The sequence below is a fragment of the Uloborus diversus genome, chromosome 2, assembly GCF_026930045.1.
Source record: "Uloborus diversus isolate 005 chromosome 2, Udiv.v.3.1, whole genome shotgun sequence".
NCBI lineage: Eukaryota > Metazoa > Arthropoda > Arachnida > Araneae > Uloboridae > Uloborus > Uloborus diversus.
Genome location: NC_072732.1, coordinates 174,459,222 through 174,483,417, shown reverse-complemented (window position 1 = coordinate 174,483,417; position 24,196 = coordinate 174,459,222). Strand labels below are relative to the sequence as shown.

Genomic DNA, 24,196 nt, shown 5'->3' with positions numbered 1-24,196 from the left:
AGTTTTGATAAATATGTAAAAATTAACTTTTTTTAAAACTTTTTTTTCATTTCTTATGTATTTTTTTTAATCACCTGTGGTGTAAATAGTAAATAGTAAGACCCTTTGTTTGTGAACAAAATAATTATCATATCATATTACATATACCACCCCTACCGGGATCTGAAATTGCTCGTTTGCCTCCGAATGTTTATTTTTCTTCTTCTCTGTGATATAATGAAACCATATAAATCACCCACCCCCCAGTCTGACAAATCGGCCTGTTCTTGGCACTTAGCCAAGCATATATGAACCAAATAGAAATCGTAACGAAAAACTCAGAACAGAAGAATTGGTACAGCGAATGAAGTGTTATCAAGCATATTAGACTATTTAAAAACAACCTAAGTATCTACTGTGGATTTAATTGCAGTAGGATCAGATGGAACAGCAGTCAATACTGGTGTGAAAGATGGTGTAATAAGATTGTTTGAGCTGCATTTAAAAAGACCATTGCAGTGGCTCATATGTCAATTGCATGCCAATGAGCTACCTTTACCCTATCCGTTACGGCATCTTGATGGAAGCACTACAGGTCCTTTTACATATAATGGTCCTATAGGGAAACTTCTTGGCACATGTGAGCAGTACCAATTGTCAACTTTAAAAAAATCGCTTTTCATTTGTCAACAGTTGATACAGACGGACTTGCACTGACCAAAAATACTTGTATGAAATATGTCGAGCAATATGTTCAGGAAATTGTTCAACATCACAGTCCACCAAATCACCAGGAAAGCTTTCTCATGCTAGGTGGCTTACAACAGCAAACAGAGTACTTCGTTTGTATGTCGGTACAAAGAATCAGAAATAGGACTATTGTAGAATACATTATAAAAGTATATGCAAAAGTTTGGTTTTTGATTAAAACTGAGCTTTCATGCATAGCCGGTGCACAACATCTTTGGTAAGTTATCCACTACTCAAGATATCTTAGTGATGAACTGAAATCAATAGTTGACCCTGTTATATAAAGAAATGGTTTCTTTTTTTTTGGTCATCCAGAAAACCTGCTGATAGCCATGATGAACGGCACGCAATCCTCAGTAAGGAAATTAGGCTACAGAACAATCCTGAAGGCTTACTAATGAAATTGTTCGTGATTTTGTCTTTTCACCTCTAAATTTTCGAGCAAAAGACTATACAGAATTGATAAATCGGCAAAATTGTGTCCTTACAGACCCTCCACTCACCAAACAATGCGGAACTTGAGAAAGTAGCTAAAACGGGTGCCGTTATTGAAAGTGAGTTGTGGAATTTACCATGAAAGAGCAGTTAGGTTGGTAACAGAAGCATCTTTATCTGTTTGTGAAGCAACACGCCATGATGGCTTTATACGTACAACATTGGCTTCCCGAAAATTAATGCCAAAATTTAAGAACAAAGCAATGTATAAGGTGTAAAACTTATTTATTACAAAAAACTCCGAGGTGAATTCTTGGCCATTTTCCGCTAATACTTCGGGAAAATGAGCGAAGAGCTGCTGTAAAACTGCGACGACGGATTTCTGGTACTTTAATCGTTTATACTTATGTTTTAAGCCTAAAGAATTTTATAGTGTTATTATAGAAGAATAAAGTATAAAAAATGCTTAAATTTTTTTAAAAAAGTGTCGGATAAAATTTTTGCTTTAAAACGTCAAGATTTTAAAAATTATGAAAATATTCCAAATTTTACCGGTTGAGCGGAGCTTGAATATTATTATTATTATTATTACTTATGAGTAAAGTATCTTACTAGGCAATCATTTTCACTACGGGTGATTAAAAAAATCAAACATGAGAAATTTAAGAAATAACAAATAAATGTCAATTTTTCCATATTTGGTGAAATTTCAAAGGACTGGTGAGGAATATAAATATATTTTGATTACCAAAAGAAAATTTATATGAGCATTAGATGTCAATACACAATTTTTCCCACCACAGGCGATTAAAAATATTATACATAAGATTTTTTTTAAAAAAATTTAAAAATGTCAATTCTAAATATTTGGCCAAACTTTAAGGGGCTGGCGGGGGATCTAAATATATTTTGATTTCCAAAAAAATTTTTATGCGAGCATTTGATGCCAATACACAACTTTTCCCACCACAGGCGTTTTCGATTTAAAAAAAAAGTCAAAATCGACCCACCCTAGTGCACACCTTCATGCTACAAACTAACTTTGCAAAATTTCATAAAAATCAGCCGAACGGTCTAGGCGCTATGCGCGTCAGAAAGATCCTGACAGACAGAGAGATATCCAGAGAGGATTTAGCTTCATTATTAGTAAAGATAAAGAGAGATAAAGATAAAGACAAAAAAAAAAAGTGAAAATGGGAAGAAAAAAAGTTGGGGAATTTTATAAGAAAATTCGGCTATTTGGGGGAAAAAAAAATTTTCAAGAGACAAAAATATTGAGGAAATCGATTCGTTTTATGAAAATATTAGTGGAAATTTTTTTTTTGAATTTGGGGAATTTTGATAGAAAACATCGCCTTTTGGGGAAAAGTTGGAAGGGAATTGGGGAAATCTGGATTTGACCATCTGGCAACACTTCCTCCCCCCCCCCCCAATACCTCTATATAATGATTAAAGGTTTTCTGTTTTTTTTTTAAACAGAACTCCATTTGCTTCCATCTTGTTTGCTGAAAATGACAATGACAAGGGCTTCATTCATTACTCATTTACATAAAAAGTTATAACTGACTGTTATAACTCCTTTTCTCTATTACGATTGGGATTAATTTTTTGAATGAACGAAAAAGTTTTTAAGATTAATCCGTTTCATTATTGAAAGATTTTGTTTTAAATTTCACTACCGGGGGGGGGGGGGGGAGAACCTTGCGTGCAAAAGAAAGTCTAGGTTTACACTACTGCAGTAAACACAATGTCCATGCATTTTTACAATTCTTTATTAAATTTTGTTTGATTGTACGTTTTTCCCTATTGAGTTTTTATGTTGTGCCCATTGAGTTTTTTTGTTCTTTGAATTAGGTGGAACAATTTCAATCAAACCATAGCCTTTTTAATTCACAGTTGTTTTAGTCTTTAAATCATAATTTAAAAGTTGCATGCCTCAGCATAATTTTCTAACATTATAAAATTTATAGAATTTTTGTTATAGTTTTTGTGTGTGAAATGCTCCCATATCTGCGGGAAAGAGGCCATAAAATAAAATCCCCCTTTTTTTAACCTGTTGAGAGAGTGGGAACCATGTTCTTTTTTTAACTTCATTCCCTTAGTACAGCTTTCTTAACACAATTCCTACCTTTGGATGAAGTGTATTGTTCCAGTTTCTGACTGCCAATGTCAGTATATATATTTTTTCTCTCATCCTGTGTTTTACGTTGCTGCGGACCTCTATTTTTTACTGAAGAAGAGGCTTATTTTGGTATCCTAGAAATGAGCATTTCAAATTTCACATCTTTGTTTACATTTCATGTTAATTCATTTAATTTGCATCAAGTCATTTTGCTCCTCTTACTTCAATGTAAAGTATTTATCAGATTTTACTATTAATTATGCAAATTTTGTAGAATATTATTCGTATTTAGCTTATTTTGTATTTTGTTTCCCATAGCACTAGTGAATTTTTTGATTGCTGATGGTGTGAAATTTGCTCATCCCTTGCATCATTTAGGAAAGAGTCATAAAGATTTACCACTTATTGCAATCGATAGTTTTCGCCACATGTATCTATTTTCTAGCTTCAATGATATTCAGTAAGTTGTGGATGAACCTTTCATATTGCTCTTTTAATTTAATGCATAAGTTTTATTTATTTTAAACCTTTTTTCGTTAAAATTTCAGTATTCTGGTTTGTTTTTTTTTAAATATTTGATAGTACTTTTGACGTTTTGCGAGCGTGTGCTTTAGTTTTGCTTGAATACATTATTTTAATTATTTTTTCAGTGTTCCTGGAAAACTAAAGGAGTTTGTTTTAGATTTGTTTTCTGGAAAGTTGCATCGAGAATTCCATTATGGACCTGATCCTGTAACTAGTGATGTAAGCATGCCATAAGTTTCAGCTTTTGTTCATTCAAAAAGAGTGTTAGCAAAAAATAAGACAGACACATACAAAATGAAATAGCAAAATGCTTATAGCATGACATAGATGAGTCATTTTCGAAGTATTCATACATATACTGCCCCACACAGAAAAAGATTATTTTACTCTTAATGTGTTCTTTTTAACTGACTGCTAATATTACATTTCTTTAGGGTACAGGATACACTGCACAACAAATATGGAAAAAAAAAAGTCTACTTGCATATATTTTCTTTAAAGATTTAACTCTTTTGTATCTAGTAAATGTACTAAGTAGTAGATGAAAAAAATAGCTGTACCTCTTCTACATTTCATATTTTGTCAATATTTTTTCGCTCCTTCTATTACTATAGAAGGATAAAAAGTGAGACATTTCATGTGGATACTACTTATTATTTGTAGCCTTTATTATTCCTGAGAGTATTTTTTTTTTTTTTAAATAAAAATATTTAAAAAGCACTTTGTACCTCATATTACATCAAGTCTGTTGCCAAGATGCAAGATCAAGAAAAAAAAGGTTTATGATTTTTGCAAGATCTGAATACATTTTCATTAAAAACACTCCTACTAGTAAAATATTCACTTGTAGTTATTTCCTTTTCAGTTAAAATAATAACAGTGTAGTAGTATAAACAATTTGTTTTAAAGTATTTTAACTCATTGTCGAATCCATTGCCTAGTTTTTTGTGTTAAGAATGTCAATTAATTGCTTTATTTTGATTAAATATAGTTTTTTCATTAATCCTTTAAAAACATTTTGATTTATTTCTTTTTGTTATTAATTATCATGTAGGGTTTGGAAAGCTATTTTGCAGTTACTGTCAAATCCATTACCATGTTACTGGCAACAGATTTGGCAGTTCTTCCTAATGTTGTTGGATAAGTTATTTTTATTCAAGTTCAAACATTCACCCAGTCATGCCAGTGTGATGAGTGATTTCTATTGAGAAAGCAAATAGCAATTGTTTCTCTCCATTATTACTGACTCAGGCAATGCTGAGTATTTTCACTAGTTAATTATATGTTTAAATTAAATGAAATCTGCCAACAGTGTTTATGGTATGCATTCATGGAAGTGCCTTGAAAAATATTTTCTGACTTTTGAAAAATTGTTGAATTTCCATTTTAAAAGTTCTTGTAACTGATAAAAAATTTAAAAAAAAGAAAAATTAATTTGAATTTTGACATCTTGAATTCAAATTATGTTTTTCACAATCACGAGTGTGTGTATGTAGGCGTGTGTGTTGGTGGTATGTGTGTTTGTGTGTAGGGGTTATGTGTATGTGTGTGTAAGCATGTGTGTTTGTGTCTGTGTGCAGGCATGAATGTGTGGGTAGTTGTGTGTATGTGTTTGTGTATATGTGTGTAGGTGTGTGTGTGTTTGTGTGCATGCAGGGGGTATGTGTATGAAGGCATATGTGTTTGTGTCTGTGTACAGGCATGAATGTGTGGGTAGTTGTGTGTCTGTGTGTGTGTGCGTGCGTGTGTGTGTGTAGTTGTGTATGTGTGTGTGTATAGGATATGGATGCAACCTGGAGACAGCTTTCGCTAGAGGAGCAGCATCGTGAGGACCCGGTCGACGGTGATGCTGCAGAGAGTGGCGGTGGGAAAATAAAATCAAGGGACATCAAAATAGTCAAGTGAGAACAATAGGCAATCGTGATTGCTCAAAAACTTAAATGGTTTTCTGAGTAACTAGTTCAATAAATGCTTTTGTAAATTTTACTTGCTTTTGTAAATATGAGAAAGCAAATAGCTATTGTTTCTCTCAATAATTACTGACCCAAGCAATGCTAGGTATTTTCTCTAACTATGGACATGTTTAAATTAAATGCAATTTGTCTATAGTGTTAATGGTTCAAATTTAGGGTTGTGCCTTGAAAACCTTTTTCTGACTGAAGGGTGTATTGCAAAAGTGCTTGCGATTGAAGCAAAATGTTGAGAAGTTTAAACTTTTCTTAGCAATTAATTTATTAAATATTTTTGGAAATTTTACTTGCTTTTTAAAAATAGAAAAGATTTTTCCTTTTATTTTTGCATTTAAAATAATTCCTTTTTACACTCTTTTAAAACTTTGAAGTAAATAAAATGATCTAGACACTCATTGAGCAATTTTGTTTATTATTTTTCCAGAATGTTATATCAACAAACCCTCCTGAGTCATCATTTAGGAAACTTGCACCATCTAGGAACAGATACACACTGTTAAGAGATGAATTGTGATATTTTAATTTTTTGTCAAGTAAGTACTTTAATCTTCAAACTAGTAATTACATGATTTTATTTATTAACCAAATGTGCTAAATAATTTCTTTGATTCATAATTCATCAAATAAGATACTGCTGTTAGTGTATTTTTTCATGTTTAATTATAAATTAAACTATGAATGAATTTCTTCTTCATTATTTGTTCAAAATAAATTATTGCATAATTTCTTAGGAAAAAAATTAACTATTATGTTTTTTTTCCATTATTTTTATTAAATTTGAATTTTTAAGTTTTGGTTTTTCTGCTAATGTCTAAAATCTAGGAATGCAAAGTAAAGGATTTCATCTTTCAGTGAATTTTTGTATTTTACTTTAATTCATGCTGTGATTTCAGTTGTCACTTTAAAGTTTGTACATTGTACTGGTATTTGTTTTTAAATGTTTTACACATATCATAGTATGCTGCAAGTAAAAAACTATTTAAAATACTTATGATATTCATAGACCCCCTAACTCTTTTTTTTTTTTTGACCAAGGATATTCATTTTTTTGACCAATGATCTCAGTGCGATTTTAGTGCACTAATTATAGTGTACACAGGTTTTCCATAGTTAAACTCTAACATTATTTTCCCAAAAAAATTTTTACAATTTTTTTTGAAAATAAAAATGCTATGCTTTCTTATCAGCTCAAGTTATTAAGGTTTTTTCTCACTTGTTCATCAACAGTTTTGTGTCTCTCGCTCTCAAAAAATATAAAGGAATGCATGTATGCTATACATATGCGTGTTAGTATATACTTATACACTGATATTTTTAATGCTCCTACAAGAGTATTTCATGCATTGAAAATCAGAAATTTGGCTCAGAAATTTATTTAAGCTTATTTTTGCCCTATTGTGTTACAACTAAAACTTAAGTACTGTGGAAAATGTCAGAGAAAGAAAGCATCAAAGATTTTAAAATATTATTTTTGACTTTCTCTTTTATTTTAAAGTCAGACACTCTTGAGTGTTGAAAGTCAAAAAAGTACATTCTGTTCTTGCCCTGCCATCTCATATTTCATCCCTAAAAGAGTTGTTTTTTTAGGGGGATTTGATCTTATGATGGTCTTTAATGATTTCCTGTACTTTATTCCCCCAAAATAAATTTTGCCCCTTTAAAAAATCTTGAGTATTTTTAATGCTTTGAAAAAAAAAGCAATTTCTCTCTGTATCTCTGTGTGTGCATGTATATTGAAAGACATATGTTTAGGTGTATGTTTGTTTCATTTTAAAGTTACATATAAATGCTGGGTTGCCAACTGCTCCGCATCTTTACAGAGTTGATTCACAAAAATAGCAAAACTCTCCAGCTCCGCAAAAAAGTAATTTTGCTCCACATTTTCCGGCCAAGCATTTTCAAATATGACAGCATTTAAAGCTGTTTTTCATTTTCATGCTAGTGCTTAAAATAACTATCAAAGCACAAAAACAATTTTAGATGAGTGGTTCTCATTTTTTTTATTGAGTTTTATGCAAAATACCTAGGTGTTCTGCAAAATTTCAAAATGCTCCTCAAAATCACCATAGATACTCCTCAAATTGTTTTTCCAAGGTTGGCAACCCTGAAAATATAATAATGTACTGTAATTTTTAACGAGAAAAGTATCAATTTCCATCACTATTCTGCAACTTATTTCTTTTGTTTTCTTTTTGACTCTTTTAAAAAAGAAAAAAGCCCATCAAAGATATGCACAAAAAACCTTATTGTATGAAAATAAAAACTGCAGTATAGTTTGGTTTCATTCATTAAACGTTTTTTTTTTAATGGATTTGATCCTATTACAGTCTTTACTGTTTTCCTGTGTCTCACTCCTCCAAACAAATTACACCCCTTTGAAAAATCTTGAGTATTTTCATACCTTGAAAAAAAAAAAAAAAAAAAAAAAACTCTCCAGAAAACCAAAAAATAAAAAACTGCAATGTATTTGGTTTCATCTTAAGTTTTGTTTAACAAATTAAATTAAACTTGTTTTGAAGTTAAGAAATGTATCAATTTTTTTAGTTATTTCATCGAAAGACAAAATCTTCCTTGTAACTTGTAACTAGCTTTTGAATCCTTGTATTGTAAAATGTTTCATCTTTCTTTCTTTTTTAGATAAGTGCTTGTCTTTCATTTTGCACTTCTCACTTAAACATGAACACATCAAGATCAACTATATGTGAGTGCTGGTTGTTCACTACTATATATTTGGGAGATACAGGAAGGTTGCCACAGGCTACTTAAATGCAAATTTTTGCTCCCCCTTTTTGGTTTTAGGCGGCTTAGGAGACTTTCTCAAGAGAAAAGCAAATTTTCTTTCAAAACAAAAGTTTTCAAAATTTAGCCTCTTGTTTGATGAGTTTTAATATTAATAAAGGAAATGCTTCCTAGAAAAGTCAAAATTTTTTAAATATTGATTTATAAAAAAAAATTGTTTAGTAAAATTAATTGTACAGGTGCTTTTTTGAGCTACACTTGATATTTTGTAAAATTCTAAGAAGAAACAATTCTGAAGAAAGTTTAGTTTGTCTATTAAAAAACATAATAATTATAAGGCATTCTATTTCAGTGCCATTGTTACAGTGTGTTGAAAGATAAAATTTTGTCGAATATTACAAATGTAGTTAAAAGCCTTTTAACATTGAATTTGATTAATGATTAGTTGAATTCTTCCTAAAATTAGAAATGAATTAAAACTAAACTAAATAGAAATTATGAAGGAAATTTGTTCGCCAAGTTTGGTTCGCGATTTAGCAAATATAAGCTATAACTGAAAGATAACTATTATTTTCAAAATTAAACACAATTACCGACAAAATTGCAGGCTGAATTATCATTTAATATATTTAATCTTACTTTAAAACAATAAAATTTATTTGTTTAAAAAAAACTTGATATTACGTATTTCTTGTTCCAAAAAGAAGTTTTTCCTATTTATTCATGAATTTGTATTCCAAAACTATCAAAACAAACAAACTGTAAAATGTCGACTCTGGTTGATAAGTCAGGTGGACACTGTAGTTCAGCGTCTCTTGCAACCAATATGGGCGATGTAGTATGCAGTTTTCCAGTTGCATTGATTAACAGAGACATTTCATAAATTAGCACAGCCAGTAAAAAACTTAAGTGTTAATTAGTACGACCATATGGTTCAGGTAATGATAGAAAGTAGTTTATTCATCTAATAAAAATAAATTCCTTAAATTTTTTCATTATGTCATTTATCTAATCATGTTAGTGCTACTTTTTAAGTTTCTCTGGTTCCTTTTTTTTCGCACTTGTTTATTGCATTTTTCCTGTGGCAACCCTGGAGACATTGCTTTAAGCAAGAAATCAACAAAGTATTTGGGATATTTTGCATCTAGTATTATGCAGTGCCTCGTTCTGATGGAATGACTTTTGTTTTTATTATTTTGGTTGCACGTTTGTGGGTGATTTGCTGGCTTTAACTTTTTACTCACAATGGTTCAACTTGTTTTCTTCAAACAGTTTTTGTAAGACAACTTCTTTTATTTGATATGAGACTTTTATATTTGTATACATGTATGGTATCTCACAAACAGTTCTTTTTTTCACTCGGATGAGAATTGTCTGCCATTCAGTTAATTATAACTTTGAAATTATCTAAGACAGTGGTGGCCAAACTACAGCCCATGAAGCCGACCCGAGTGGCCAGTTGTTCTGTTTAATGTTACAAACTAAAAACCATGAGAAATATTCAGAAATATGTTTCTGAATATTTGTATTGAAACAAATGCAAACTTTACAGTAACAAAATGAGTATAAAGTAATGATAACAATTGTTTGTTAGTAATTTTCATTTTTTCACATGTTTTCCTGTGTTATTTAGAAAAAATTTAAATACTGTTTGTTTTCCTTAGCCGAAACCTGACGCGAATTAGTGCATGCGTTAGGTTTGCTCTGATATTTATTGTCAAAATTGGGGTGGAAACCTGTAGGAAATAGAATGCAAACTAATGTGCTCAGCAGTTCCTGTAAAATAGCGTCGAAAAAGACAGCAAATGCGAGTGGAAAATGCCCCCTTTTTCAAAATGGAATCAATCCCAAGTGCTAGTTTTGGCTTTTAAGAATGGACAGTAGTTTTAAATTTTATGTGTTCTGGTCTGCCAGAATCATCTTAATATAAGGTGAAAGAAAAGGTTGAGTGCCACTGTTCTAAAGTTACTCTCCCCACATTTCTTCTAAAGAAGCGTTATATATGTATGTCTAACGACATGCCATCTAATCAATAATTTCTATTAAATAAAAATAACTGGACTGTCCAAGCCCTTTTCCGAAAGTGCCATGGTATCTAATTGTACATTTTTAAGAAGCTAACTTTTTTGGAATAGGGAAATTTGTGTTGGTAGTTCTTAAATTCTATTATTTTGATTGACTGTTCTCACCCCTCTATACTGGACTTTTTATGTAGTCTCATATGATGTGTATAAAATCATTAAAATAATGATTAATGAAATGTATTTATTGTCCGAGTATTAGCAAATCACAAATTCAAATTCATCTTCTGCCTTCGCTTTTTTATATTAATATAAGAACATTTTTAATGTAAATATATTGACATGCAGGAAATGTTGTAATTACTTTATATTTTTTGTTAGGAAATGTACATATTAAAGAAAAACATATGGATAGTTTTATAGATATACATGTGTTACAATAAAATTTTCATCCAGTGTTTAGGGCAAAAATTGGTTGTCTGTATATAAAATTTGTACATAACTTCTAAGCTTTGTGACTACATTTCATAATGTAGCTACTTTCTGCTGTATATATGTTATCAAAGGGGCTTTTAAATAAAAAAATAAATTAAATTTGGTACAAAAGGCTCCCTGTTCTTAAATGTTTTTACCATTTTAACTCTCAAGATTTTTAAAAGCAAATTTTCAACACTGAAATAGGACTACTTTAAAAATTGATTAAAAAACATATCAACTCTATCCCCTAGAGTTAAAATCTAACTTATATTTATTATATTCTTAGTTTCATGTGCTTATTTTCATCTCTTAATTTCTTTTCCTTTACTTTCTTTTGCATTTGTTACTTTCACGGTCATTGGAACTTTTGTCCCCCCCCCCCTTTAAAAACATCTTTCCATTTCACAAAGGGCAATTGTAATAAAAATTGTAATAAAATTAAGTTTGTTTCACAAGTTCTGTGGAAATCATGTAACTTTATTCAAGCATAATAAATTAATTCAAGAAATTTGTAGTTGCTGTCTTTAATTTATACTTGTGAGTTATTGACGCATTGTATTTTACATTTTAGTGTAAATGACATTTTATTCATGCCATTATGCAAATTACCTATAAGTTTGCTGATAATTTTTGAACTATTAAACATGCTTGTGTACTTTTTTATACATAAAGAAGGACAAGAAATGAATTCGACACATTAGATATATCATAATTTTAATGCTAATATGCAAATATTATGGCCAAACTTCAAAATAAATATGAATACACTATTCTATCTCATATATTTACGAATTTTTAAAGTGGTTACCTTTAATACAGAGCTTTAAGCATGTCAGAAAATTTTCGGCTATGCGCCACAACTTGCTGATATTTTATCAGATTCCTCGCATAAGGATTTCTTTAGGGATGCCAAAGTTTTATGAGGTTTAGCACTCAGCCTTGTCTCCAAGACTTTCTTGCATTGTTAAATAGCGTCAACGACCCCAATCTGTAATGGATTGGAAAGGGATATGTGATATTGGGAAAACACCACTTGTTGTTGATCGAAGAAGGAAGATTAATCAAGAAACAAATCGCAAACTCATTTTGGAAGATAATGTCTTATCTTGGTTGCAAAAGTTCTTTGGAAACAGAAGATTGATATTTCAACTAGATTCCGCACCTGCACACAGAGCTAAAGATACTCAAGATTGATGCAGGACAGTTTCCGAACTTCATTGGAGCTCAAGAATGGCCACCAGTATTCCCCAAATAAGAACCTCATGGGCAGAGCCTGATTATTGCAGGGGCACTTGGTGCACAGGCCCCTCCTCTTAGATTTCAGGGGGCCCAAAATCCCCCTAATTTATCATAGTAATTAAAAATAAATGATAATTTCACTCAGAATCTAGAGTACAATGATATCATTGATATTTTTGCAAATGCCAAGGCAAGGAAAAAAATCTTATTTGTTAATGAAATTTCCCCTTAAAAATTTGATGTCTTTTGCATCCCAGTTTAGTCTATATCTACTATTAAAAGTTATATCATAGATAATTTTTGTGTTTACGGTTACTGACAAATTTTAACTACATCTTATATAATTACAATGTATTATCTCTTCTACTTTTTAAATGTACCTTTATACTATATTGTGATATGAGGTACCACCAAATTTAGCACAGCTGTGTTAATACGCAAGTATCGAAATATTTTATTGCTTCTTTGATAGCATAAGGGGGAATATATTTGGGGGGGGGCACATAATAAATTTTGTGTCTTCAAATATTTTGGACCTCTCCGGGGGGGGGGGGCTGAAATAGAAATGTGCCCCGTGTCCAATATAAGAATGATCGGGCTCTGCTCATGGGTTATTCTGTTTGGTCTATCTTGAAGACAAGGGTGTGTGATAAACCTCTTAAAACTTTCGCGTCCATAAAGAAATCCTTAAGCAATTAGTGGGATAAAATATCAGTGAGCTGTGGCCAATAGTTGAGAATTTTGTTACGCGTTTAAAGGTTTGTTTTAAGGCTAAAAGTTGCCACTTTGAAAATTTGTACATATATTAGCCGAAATAATGTATGCATACTTTTTTTGCAGTTTATTCGTAATATTTTCGTTACTATTAAAACTATAATGTGTCAAGTCTGTCCGAGTTATTTCTTGTCACCCTGTATTTTAAACTTCTGTTTATTAAATTTACATTACATTAAAATTGAAAACTTAGTGTGATGCATACTTGTGCTGGACCAGTATCTAGTTGCGGATCTAGCCGATAATTTTGGGAGGGGCCATTCGAAATTTTTTAACAAACTTGCTTGGGATGTTTGCCCTTAGTCGCCTCTCAAGCAGTGCCGAATGTTAGATTTTACCGAAAAAAACATCCGTTTTAGCCGTTTAAGTTTTATACCAAGTTTTTATTTCAAAATAAAAAACAAACAGGCTGAATTAAGAAAATTTAAGATAAGTTTATTACCGTGAAACTTTGTGTAATTTATTGCTTTGAGAAAAAAAAAAGATATCAAAAGTTACATATCTAAAAACTCTATTTTTGGCTGTCCATTTACGTCAGAGGAAGGAGAGTTGGGGGAGATCTACAACGTGAATTTTTCGAAAAGAAAGTCTTTTTGATGGCAGAAAATGAAAGTCATGGGTATTTGAAAAGCAATCTAAATTGAAGTAAAAAAGTCGCCATGTTTTTCACTTTTGGGTAATTTTAAGAAAACAGTGGGTTGGAGAGAGTACCCTCCCATTTTTCTTTTCAAAAAACTAGTCAGTTTTAGTCTATACAAATGCCGGCGGCTCTCCGTCTGAAATTTTAAAAACGCCATCTTACTCTAAGTTTACTAAGATGGAGAGAAGGAAAGGAACCTTTTCTTTTCGAAACCAAACTTAATTTTAGACTATTTTTAAAAGGAAGGTTTAATGGCTTACCCGTGAAAATTTCTAAAGCAAAATTCAAATCTATCTTTGGTAACATTGAAGAAATTGGACATGTTCAGACACTCTTCTATTGGTAGAGAGACTGATGTATGCAAAACGTTTGATATTGCTCAGCGATTGTGGTTACCCGTCGAAGAGAAGGTGGTTATACAAGCTATCATACACTGTGAAACATCGTGTCTTTTTTCACCGCAAGGGCCTACTAAGGGTGGGCCCACTGCTTTTCGAGGGCCTCAAACAGAGAATTTAACATCAATGCCCAGCATTATCAAGCCACTTTACAGGACTTTAGACGAGCCATTTAGTCGAAACTGCCAATCATGATATCCAATGGCGCCCACACACGACTATTGCGGTGAAGACGGCATTGCAGCAGTTTCTGCGGGAAACACTGGGACACCGTTCGACCTTTCACTCAGTGCTCCCCCCCCCCCCCCCCCCCCCGCCGAAACGAGTGTTCGAAAAAAATCGCACAGAAGGAGAAAAAAATCGCAAAACATTTTTTCCTGAATTTTTTTGAATTGAGTTTTAGATCTAATTTTAAGCATTTTCGTAGGATAATCCCTGTTCCCGTTCCCCATTACATCATCTAAGATCATTGGAAATTGTTTTTCAAGAAATTGCTCAGGAGGCTCTAAACACAATCATTTTCCATAACATTTCCAAAAAGTCTACAATCGTGCTTTGGAGGTTTTAGCTTCGAAAAATTTCCAAGGGGAGAACCCATGAAACTCTTCTTCCCCTAACATCACCAAGAATGTCTAGAATTGCATTTTTAGAGCTAGTTTGCGGAAAAAATTTCAGAGGAGAACCCCGAACATCGTTGGAGATTTTCTTAAATGGCGTTTTTGGAACTTCTATTTCGAAAAATTACTGGAAAGAATCCCTGGACGCATTCTTTTCCTAAACGTTATCAAAAATGGCCAACTACGGAGTTTTAAAGACTTCAAATTTTGGAACATTTTTGAGCGTGAGAGGAGTTTCCTCCCTCCTACTAATCTGTAAGATTGTCTATTGCGTTTTTAGAGCTATAATTTCGGGAAAACTCCAAGGAAGAACCTTCGGTTCCCCCTTTTCTTTGAATGCATTATTTCATATTGCCAATTCTGCCGTTCTAAGCGCGAAAGTCGTATCTGCACTTTTTATAAAAATTGAGTTACGGTACATCAGGTGATTCTTTCCCACATACTTCACCGAAATACGTTTTACGGTCATCTCTGAATGGGATATAATTTTTTTTTTAATCTGAAAATGTTGCAACTGAATCTAATACATGGAAGCGCAAAACTTTAAACGACAATTTCTCATTTTGAACTCGGATGCATATTCGATTTTTGCGTTTAGCACGGCAGAATTCCTGTCTTTCTTTATGTGTAGAATTGTAGATATAGAACGATGGATAGATAATTCGGACTAAGATGTTTTCTGGTTATGAAGGCATTATTTAAAAAAAAAAAAAAGGGTTTTATTATATTTTGGAAAATTGCAGATAAGTATGAAATGCAAAATTCAAACTAGCTCTGATAGAATTAAAATAGACCAACTAATAATATTTAAATAGACCCAAAAATAATACAAGCACTACACTCACAAGTTCCAACTGCCCGAAAAAATGCGGGAAATAAAGAATTTTTGATGGGCAAGTTTTCCATATTGTTGAGTGTGTAAAAGTTTGAGCGCATTTAAAAGCATCTTATGTAATAAGGTGACAAAAACTTAAAAAGAAAAATGTTTCCGTAATTATTTCAAAGTACAAGCAAAAATTAACAAAATCCCTATCGCAAAAATGGCCCTTTATGATAATCGCAGTTACAGCGAACTATTCTCATGTACGATGAAAAATTACCATGTGTATACCCAATCCAAAATTTGTTCAAAACATTTTATTTTCATGCTCTTCAAAATATTTATTTGCAACTGTTCTTTTGATTTAAAAAGAAATATTTAAAATCATGCTTGCTTTTTGAAATTTCTGAAAAACAGAAGTCCGGATTATCCATTGTGTACTCCTCTCTCTCTATATATATATATATTATACACGTACGTGAAAAGAGGGCTTCAAATTCACTCCCTCTCTCGCCCCGTTTTTTACTTCGCAATTACCTAAGATATAACCCCCACCCCTGAAATCATCGGCCAATTACGCCACTGCTTTTACTATGCGACTTTCATGTTTCTGGACCTTTAAAGTAAGTTATTCTCGGACATTGATTCACAGCGGAAAACAAAGCGTGTGACTGCTTCCAGGCCTGGATCTGGTAGCACCCTACTAGCTTCTACAAAGATGGAATCGAAGACTATTGTCGCAGTGGGATAAATGTGCCAACAATTTTGGCGACTATTTATGAGCTAATAACATTATTACCGTTACTTTACACTAGTGACCGGGTTTCATTTGATTGTTCTTCTAGTTTTACTTGGCCGTTGAAAGGTGTTCTTTCCTGTTTGATTTCCCCCTGGCATCCACAGACGGGTGCTCCTCCTGGGATGTTGCGCCCATATCACCTGACCGGGAATCTATTTCATTTATAGCCATCCTTCTCCACTTTACACAGTCCAGAGTCCTGCGTACAGCATCTGGCATCCAGTTCCCAGCATTAGTTTGAATTTTGGTGTCTTGAATTCAAATTATGTTTTTCACAATTAATTAAATTTTTAATTTAAAATTGAGGAGGTATTTGTAGAAACAAGGAAACCAACGAGTAGGTCCCTGTCGTAACTTATGACATGATTTGAATTCAAGCTGCCGAAAGCCAAATTAATGCAGGGGCTGGATGCTAGATGGTTATCTTTTCTTTTCATTTCCTATTTTTTTTTAAGTAAGGTAATACTTTTAACATGGACTAACATGACAGAGACCTCTGAGGATCAGTCAAATTTTTCTGCTGCCCAGTTACCGATCCTCCGGGTCACCAGTAGAGAATTGTTGATCTACATAATAAAATTAATACAGTAGGCCCTCGTTTTACGCGGGGGTTATGTTCCATGGAAATGCCGCGTAAATTGAGACCTAATACTAGTGTTAAAATAGGGGTTTAGTTCCGTAGATAACAAAATACTTCATATTCTAGTGATGACTAATTGAATAATAAGTTTAATGTGTACTTATATCGACTTTTATGCACAACATGCATAAGGGAAACATAAATTGATTTCGTGTCCTGTAAATAAAGATGAGCTGGCTATGGTAGTCTTTTGGCAGTCATTAAAAGTTTTTCTCTGTAATTCTTTGCAGATTATTAACGCATCCATGATAGAATCTTCCTTCAGTAAGAAATCAGAAACATCGTTTCTGTTGTGTAGGAATGGCTCAAAATTTTCAATGTGAACGTTTTTGGTTGTGTGTCACCGACGTCGGTATCCTCGTTGGTTTTGGCCTCCTTTGTAACTCCTAAAAGCTCTTCTTCCAATGAGTTCTTAACTGTGTGAGTTTAATGACTTTACTTCTGGAAAGAGCTCTGGGACCAATCGCATAAAATGTCTCCAGTGGTCCGAGCTCGATTATTAGCAAGCCAAAATGCAGTTGATGACGCGTAATTTGCAATCCTTACAAGGAAACATCACGAGTTCAGTAATCATGAAAAAAGTTAAAAATGGTCGCATTCGAAAGAGTATCTTTAGAAAAAAATTTGACCCAAATATTGTGTGCCCTCGTCCTTTTGTTTTTGAGATATGGGGGGTCAAAGTCTGTCGAAATCTTACGAAAATTCGCCAAATTTAAAGACTTGGCAAGAAATGGAAAATACCACGTGATTTCATCGCCTGCGTCTAGCAAGACTCTCATTTCCATTTCTGGTCATCTGCAAAGCGCGTAAATGATGTTTCGAATTAACTCTTTACTTATGTGGGTAAAATTAAAAAGTAACTATGAAGCCTGTGAAATGGAAACTAGAGAGTTTTATCCAGAGGAGCTACAACTTTATAACGAAATTGAACGTAGGATTTAACTTTGTAATCGTGATAATAATGCATTTCAGAATTAAGGTGCATTTCAAGTGTGTTTTACTTAACTAATTTAAGTTTGTACTCTTGTAATGAAATGTGTTGTAAGTAATTAATAATTATGTACGAGAATTAATATGAATAAGTAAAAAAACATGCTTATTAAAGCTTATATATTGAAAATAAAATGGATAGTTTTTGATGTTGAAAGAACATGATCATGGATTGTAGTATCCCAGCTCTTATTTATTTTTTCAAAAGTTATTATCATTCATGAAGTTTTATTGTCTGACCACTGCTAGCGAAAATGTTTAATTTAAAATCGAAAAAAATAATAATTAAAAAAAAGAAAACAACGGATAGTAAATGTCAAAAATTTGCGCAGCAAAACTAACGATGTCGGAAATTACTTCATAACAGATTCTTATCAAAAAATTTATAGTCGACGTTCATTACAACAACCCCTGTAGTTCGAAAAAGTCTGTCACTGCAACTGAAAGTCGCTATAACGTAAATGCACATCATATTGCATGTTATTTAGTCATTTTTAAAAATACTGAAGTCACTTTTACCAATTATGTTTCACGTTAAAAGGGAATTCAAATACGAGCAAAATAAAAATCAATACAGTTTTTTTTTATTTGACTTGTTAGAGGGTTTACACATAACTTGAAAACGATACACATAACGAAAAACACACTGGAAATAACCGACAGAAATCGTTTTTTTTTTTTTTTTAATTTGAGAACATGGTTTGAAATCTTTAAAAATGTCGTTTTCTTCGTATTTAGATACTGTTGAAGACTTCAGATTTTCGACTTTTCAAAAAAAAAAAAAAAAAAGACTTTGAAGTGTGTTTACCGTTTCTCTACGGTTATCATATTTTTTTCAAAACAGTTTCATCATCGAATAAACTCTTTCAGTGGAAATATTTCACCCGCAGAAGCATAAAAGTTTTAAACATCAGTTTTTTAACAGACAGTCTTAAGAATAACAAAAAATTCCATTGTTTCTGCAATAAAATAAAACAAATATTTCGGGCTGTGGTGTTTTCCCCTATACAGTTGCACGTTAATATCCCGGAACACAAGCCCCTAAAAATTTCAATGCCGCAATCTGTGCCACGACACCCCGCGCCATGGTAGTCACTCCGAGTAAAGAATGCGATATTTCTCACGCGCTTTGGTGGTGACCAAATATGGAAGTGAAATGTCTTGTCAGATGCAGATGTTGAATTCGCGCCGTACCTTCCATTTCTGAACAAAACTCGCTAAATTTGGCGACTTTACTAAAAATTTCGGCAATTTTTAAGACATCATATTTTGATAACATGGTCACGAGGGCACGTAGTTTCAGTGCCATAAACATGTTTTCCAATGCTCTTTCGAATGCCACCAATTTGGATTTTTTTTGAATTTCCTTGATCGTGATGTTTCCTGGTTAGGAGTTTGGATTTTGAAAGAGGGAAAAATTTCATGTGTTTGCATTGCCCCGTCCGTGTAAAACCGAAACTCATCCGCGTAAAATAAAGATGTCAAATCTTAAACCGCCTACAATCGAAACCGTGTAAAATAAACCAGCGTAAAACGAGAGTCTACTGTACTTACTTCGCAAAATTTCTTTACTCCACCTGATGCACTTGTCAACCGCAACAGCCATTCTTCCTTGTTGTTCCATAAACAACCAGCAAGATCATTAAAATGACAAACTAAAATTTTGCCTATAAAAATGACCCAGCTGTAGAATTTCATTTTCAAAAGTGCTGAAAACATGCTACACTTTTATCATTTTAAAGAAATTTGACTAGCATAAATTTCATATTATTGCATTCAAACAACTACATGCAGCATTTCCCTCTACATAGCCAAACTTTGGCCAGGAGCAGAGTACTCAGGGGCGGATACAAGGGGACGACCCCACTGAACATCGACAATATTCATTTGTCGTTTCAACCAATACCTCCGGTTTTTTTTTTTTTTTTTCGAAATCCACAAACTTTACGGCTAACGTAACTCATTTATGGCTGGTAAATTTCAAAAATTGAAAGCAGGGTAACTTGAAGGATTTTGTGATCTCAACAGATTTATCGTGCAAAAGTCACTATTAGCTAACATGGAGTGACTTAGACCGACAAGAATTAAAACCATTGCCCTCCACCCGGCCCAAATCTATAAATTTTAAGCCCCCCTCCCTTTTAAGAATTTGCAGGGTCCTAGCGGCCCACTAGATTGCTGCCCCCCCCCCCGCACAAACTTTAAATTTTTAAACAAGTGATAGTTTGTTTTTACCTGTTTATTGTTTTTACCGATATTTTGGATTTAGTTGTTCCAAGTGCCTTTATTTTTTTATTCTTATTATATTGTCCTTTTAAGGTTTTTAACATAACCGCTTAAGCGTGTCTAGATGGTGATGCGAGTTTTTTTAATCCTGATTATTGAAAACTCGTTTCATTTATACGTTACGAATGTACTTTACGTTACCGCTTTCATTCTGTATTTCTTACAAGTTTGACTTACGTTTCTGCCCGCTTTGTAGGTTTTCTTTAGACTCTTGAATTTAATCACAAGTCGGACCGCACCATGCTGTGGACACTCGCTGGTGAGATAAATGTACTTTATCTACAAGTTTGTTGGCGCTTTCAGTTTCAATTGACATCTGCCTCGAGCTTCGTTAATCACGATTTCAGACCGAAGAGTTCTAATAAAAACAGAACTTCAGTCTCTGGATGTGATAACCGTGCTGTCTGGCATATTTTATGTAGATCTGCCTTGGCCCTAGCTTAGGGGCGGTAACGTACTGCTAAATTAATCTATTGAATTTGTTATTGTAGTCCTAATTTAGACCACTTAAGTAATTTCGCAAAACAATTTTAACTAAAGGTAAAACTCTTTCAACCCTAATTTTAATATGACGCAAAATTTAACCATGAGCCAAAAGTAATGAAATATGATAGCTTCCCTTCTTCAAGAGCATATATAATTTATGATAAGAATACAGTCGACTCTCGATAACTCGAATATTCCTTCGTCTCGAAATTTTCATTTGGTCCCAAAATATTTCGTGTTTTCAATAACGTTATCTCTATGTCTCGAATGTACTCCTACGACTGCACTATTAATTGTTTTTTCTTGTAATGGCAACAAGAAAAAAATTAGAATAGAGGAAATGTTTTGATGAAAAATTAAAGTTTTTTTCTTTCCCGTTGGTAGCGGAAATATTGTTTTACATTTCTACGTCAATAATTGTTCTTTTTATTTTTAATGCATTAAAAAAAATTCTCAACAAAAATATTTGTGAAAACCCATCAATATTATTTGATGACGTGGGGAAATTATTCGATAAAGCGGGGATCTTTAACACTACGTCTATAGGGGGAAAACTCGCTTCGGGGGGGGGGGTATTCGTATAAGCGGAGTATTCATTAATCCGTTACCCGATTAAGCGGAGCTGACATTATCTTTTTAAAATTTATTCTCTGAAAAGTTATTTTTATGCAGTACCAACTGACATTTAATTTTATCCAAACTATGCGTGTTATAGTTTATCTATCATGCACTATTCTTGATAATCATAAAATTTATTCTTGAGGATGCTGGGAATGACAATTCCGATAACTCGAAGGTTGTAACCAGACCCTTAGGACTTCGAGTTATTGAGAGTTCTGTTTTCCGGAATTCGATTTCACTAGCTATCCTGTCCATTGTTGCAATCATAAGGTGGAATTTCAGACGGTCTTAGTGCGCAGCACTATGTCCATCATTTTGAATTTTTCCAGGGAGGGGAGGGGGGCAAAGGGTATATACTCAGTGCAAATGTTAGTGGAAAATAGGAAACCAGTATCCGAAAAAACTTGTTGTCTGTACTTGTGATATCAAGCTCTTACTTACATCAACAACTATGGATGTTTTAAGCTTTTCTCCCGCGTCATACGAAGAAGCCGAAGGTCGCCTACTTCTCCATGTTAAGCATGCAGTAGAATGTCGACATATTCACATCCTAACACGAATTGTAGACTGAGTTCCAGTGATTGTTTCAATATCACTGTTCTCACAAGTACATTAGTGAATTATGGATTGGTATGACTTTGGGAAATACAGGATATTCATTCCAATTCATGAGATTTGTGTCACACTCTTACTGGAAATTTGCCGAAATTTGTTAACTTTTTTGCGACAGTTCTCACATTTTGTGGCATTAGCAGGAAGCCGACTTGGAAAGTCTGGATGTCATTTCGTAAAATTGATTGAGCATGGCATCGGCTCTGCAGGGGAACCTCTGATATTGACTTTGAATGATCTGCTGCATCTTTCTGTTACTCTACTTTATGATCAAACATCAGATCTTTGGAACACTAGTGACTTCAGACGAGTGTTTCCTACAAGAAAGAATAGGGAAATTATTTTTTTTCCTCCTACCTACACAGATGTTTTGATACAGCAAGCCAAACGAACTGCTTTTCAAGCAAGAATTTGTGACAATAGCCTCGATTCGCAATACCTTCGCCAACGAACTAGGCATGGGTATGAACTTCAGGAAGATCATACCAGCCCATGTGGACAACAGTTACAGAAGTCTCGAAACACTCTGTACATTTTTACATTACAATCGGAACATTTTAGCGTCCGAAATGACCGATATCTTCAATTTCCCGAAAACAAGTGCTTTTACAATACATAAAATACAATGAACATGGTTTTTCGCTTCTCTATCTTTTAATCATAGCAGCGTTAATCTTTTTTGTTGTTGTTGTTGAGCTATCACGATTGCTTATTGCTCTCATTTGACTGTTTTTGGCGTCCTATCATTTTATTTTTCCACCGCCACTCTCCGCCCCATCACCGACGACCGGCTCCTCACGATGCTGCTCCTCTAGCGAAAGCCGTCTCCAGGTTGCATCCATGTCCTACACACACGCGCATACGTACACAACTACACACACATACATACGCAAACACATACATACACATAGACACCTACACATACACACAGAAACACATGCATACACATACAGACACCTACACACACACACACACAAAAACATACACACAACTACCCACACATTCATGCCTGCACACAGACACAAACACATGCCCACATACACATACCCCCCCCCCCTCCACACCCACCATTCATACACACAACTACCCACACACTTATGCCAGCACACAGACACAAACACACATGCCTACACACACATGCACATACCCCCTACACACAAACACACACGCCTACATACACACCTCGTGATTGCGAAAAACATAATTTGAATTCAAGATGTCAAAATTCAATTTTTTTTTGTTTTACTTCTGGAAAATTCTTTTTTTTTAAATATTACCTTTGAATCAATAAAAACAAAAAGCGGAAAACTTACATCAGGAGCATTTTTTTACTTTAAAGAATAAACTTTATTCGAAAATAGGAGAAAACGAGTTCATTCGGAATGACCTTTGATCGGAAATAATATCCTTTGACCCTTACATTGCAAACATAATGACAATAATGCACATACAAGAGCTTAAATTATGCAATGCCCTTTTACAACTTGCTTTAACACTTAACCGGATGCAGGAATATTTGAGTCACAATTGCAAGAGCATAAAAAAAGCGCACTCATGCATATCCTCCAGTGTGAAATGTCACCGGGGTTTTCGCTTTTAATGCACTAGCTTTTTTACTTCTAAAAAAAAACCAGTTCTTCCCATTCTCCAGCGTTCCACATAGTAATTTCACCTCTCACATTCCTGGAAACGATACTGATTTGTGCATTTCCATAATTTATCAGGAATGAAATTCACATTTTACTCCAAAGAAAATCTTTTCGATTCTAAATGAGTGGATGTTTTGTGCAGTTACTTTTTATTTTAGCTCTGCAGTTGCTGTTGCTAAAAAGGATATTTTGTTCTAAAGCTACGAATTAGGATTAAGTGAAATTGACTATGGAAGAGGATTCCTCAGGAGTAAGTTGTAAATATTTTCAAAAATTTCATTTCGTCTTTTAACTCTTAAATGCATTCATATTGTCATTTGGAAACATACATCCAATTTAGTCTTCTAAAATATAAGAGTAAATTGAAACTCTGTAGTTGCCAATAAGCAAGAAAATGCTCACTGAAGGTGCTATTGAATCAATTTTTAACATAGATGCACCAATCTGATGGGGACGGGGAGAAATTTCTTTTTTTTCAGCATTCGCAAATGTAGCTTTTTTTTTTTTTTTCGTTTAATGCTTTTAAAAACACCAAGTATGAATTCCATGATGAATAACGTTTTACTTCTACTTAAACAGTTAGGTATTTTACAATTTTCACTAATGT

At 33.3% G+C, this 24,196-nt stretch overlaps 1 protein-coding gene across 1 annotated transcript in view; it reads left to right on the top strand.

Moving 5' to 3' along the window:
- LOC129216165 (endoplasmic reticulum resident protein 44-like) overlaps window positions 1-11,520 on the top strand; it is a 40,566-nt gene extending 29,046 nt beyond the window's left edge. The window contains exons 10-13 of the mRNA XM_054850336.1: window positions 3,605-3,746; window positions 3,937-4,030; window positions 6,206-6,314; window positions 8,419-11,520. Of these exons, the coding sequence (XP_054706311.1) occupies window positions 3,605-3,746; window positions 3,937-4,030; window positions 6,206-6,295 (326 nt within the window). The 3' untranslated portion in view covers window positions 6,296-6,314; window positions 8,419-11,520. The remainder of the gene's footprint in view (window positions 1-3,604; window positions 3,747-3,936; window positions 4,031-6,205; window positions 6,315-8,418) is intronic.
- Window positions 11,521-24,196: the final 12,676 nt, after the last annotated feature.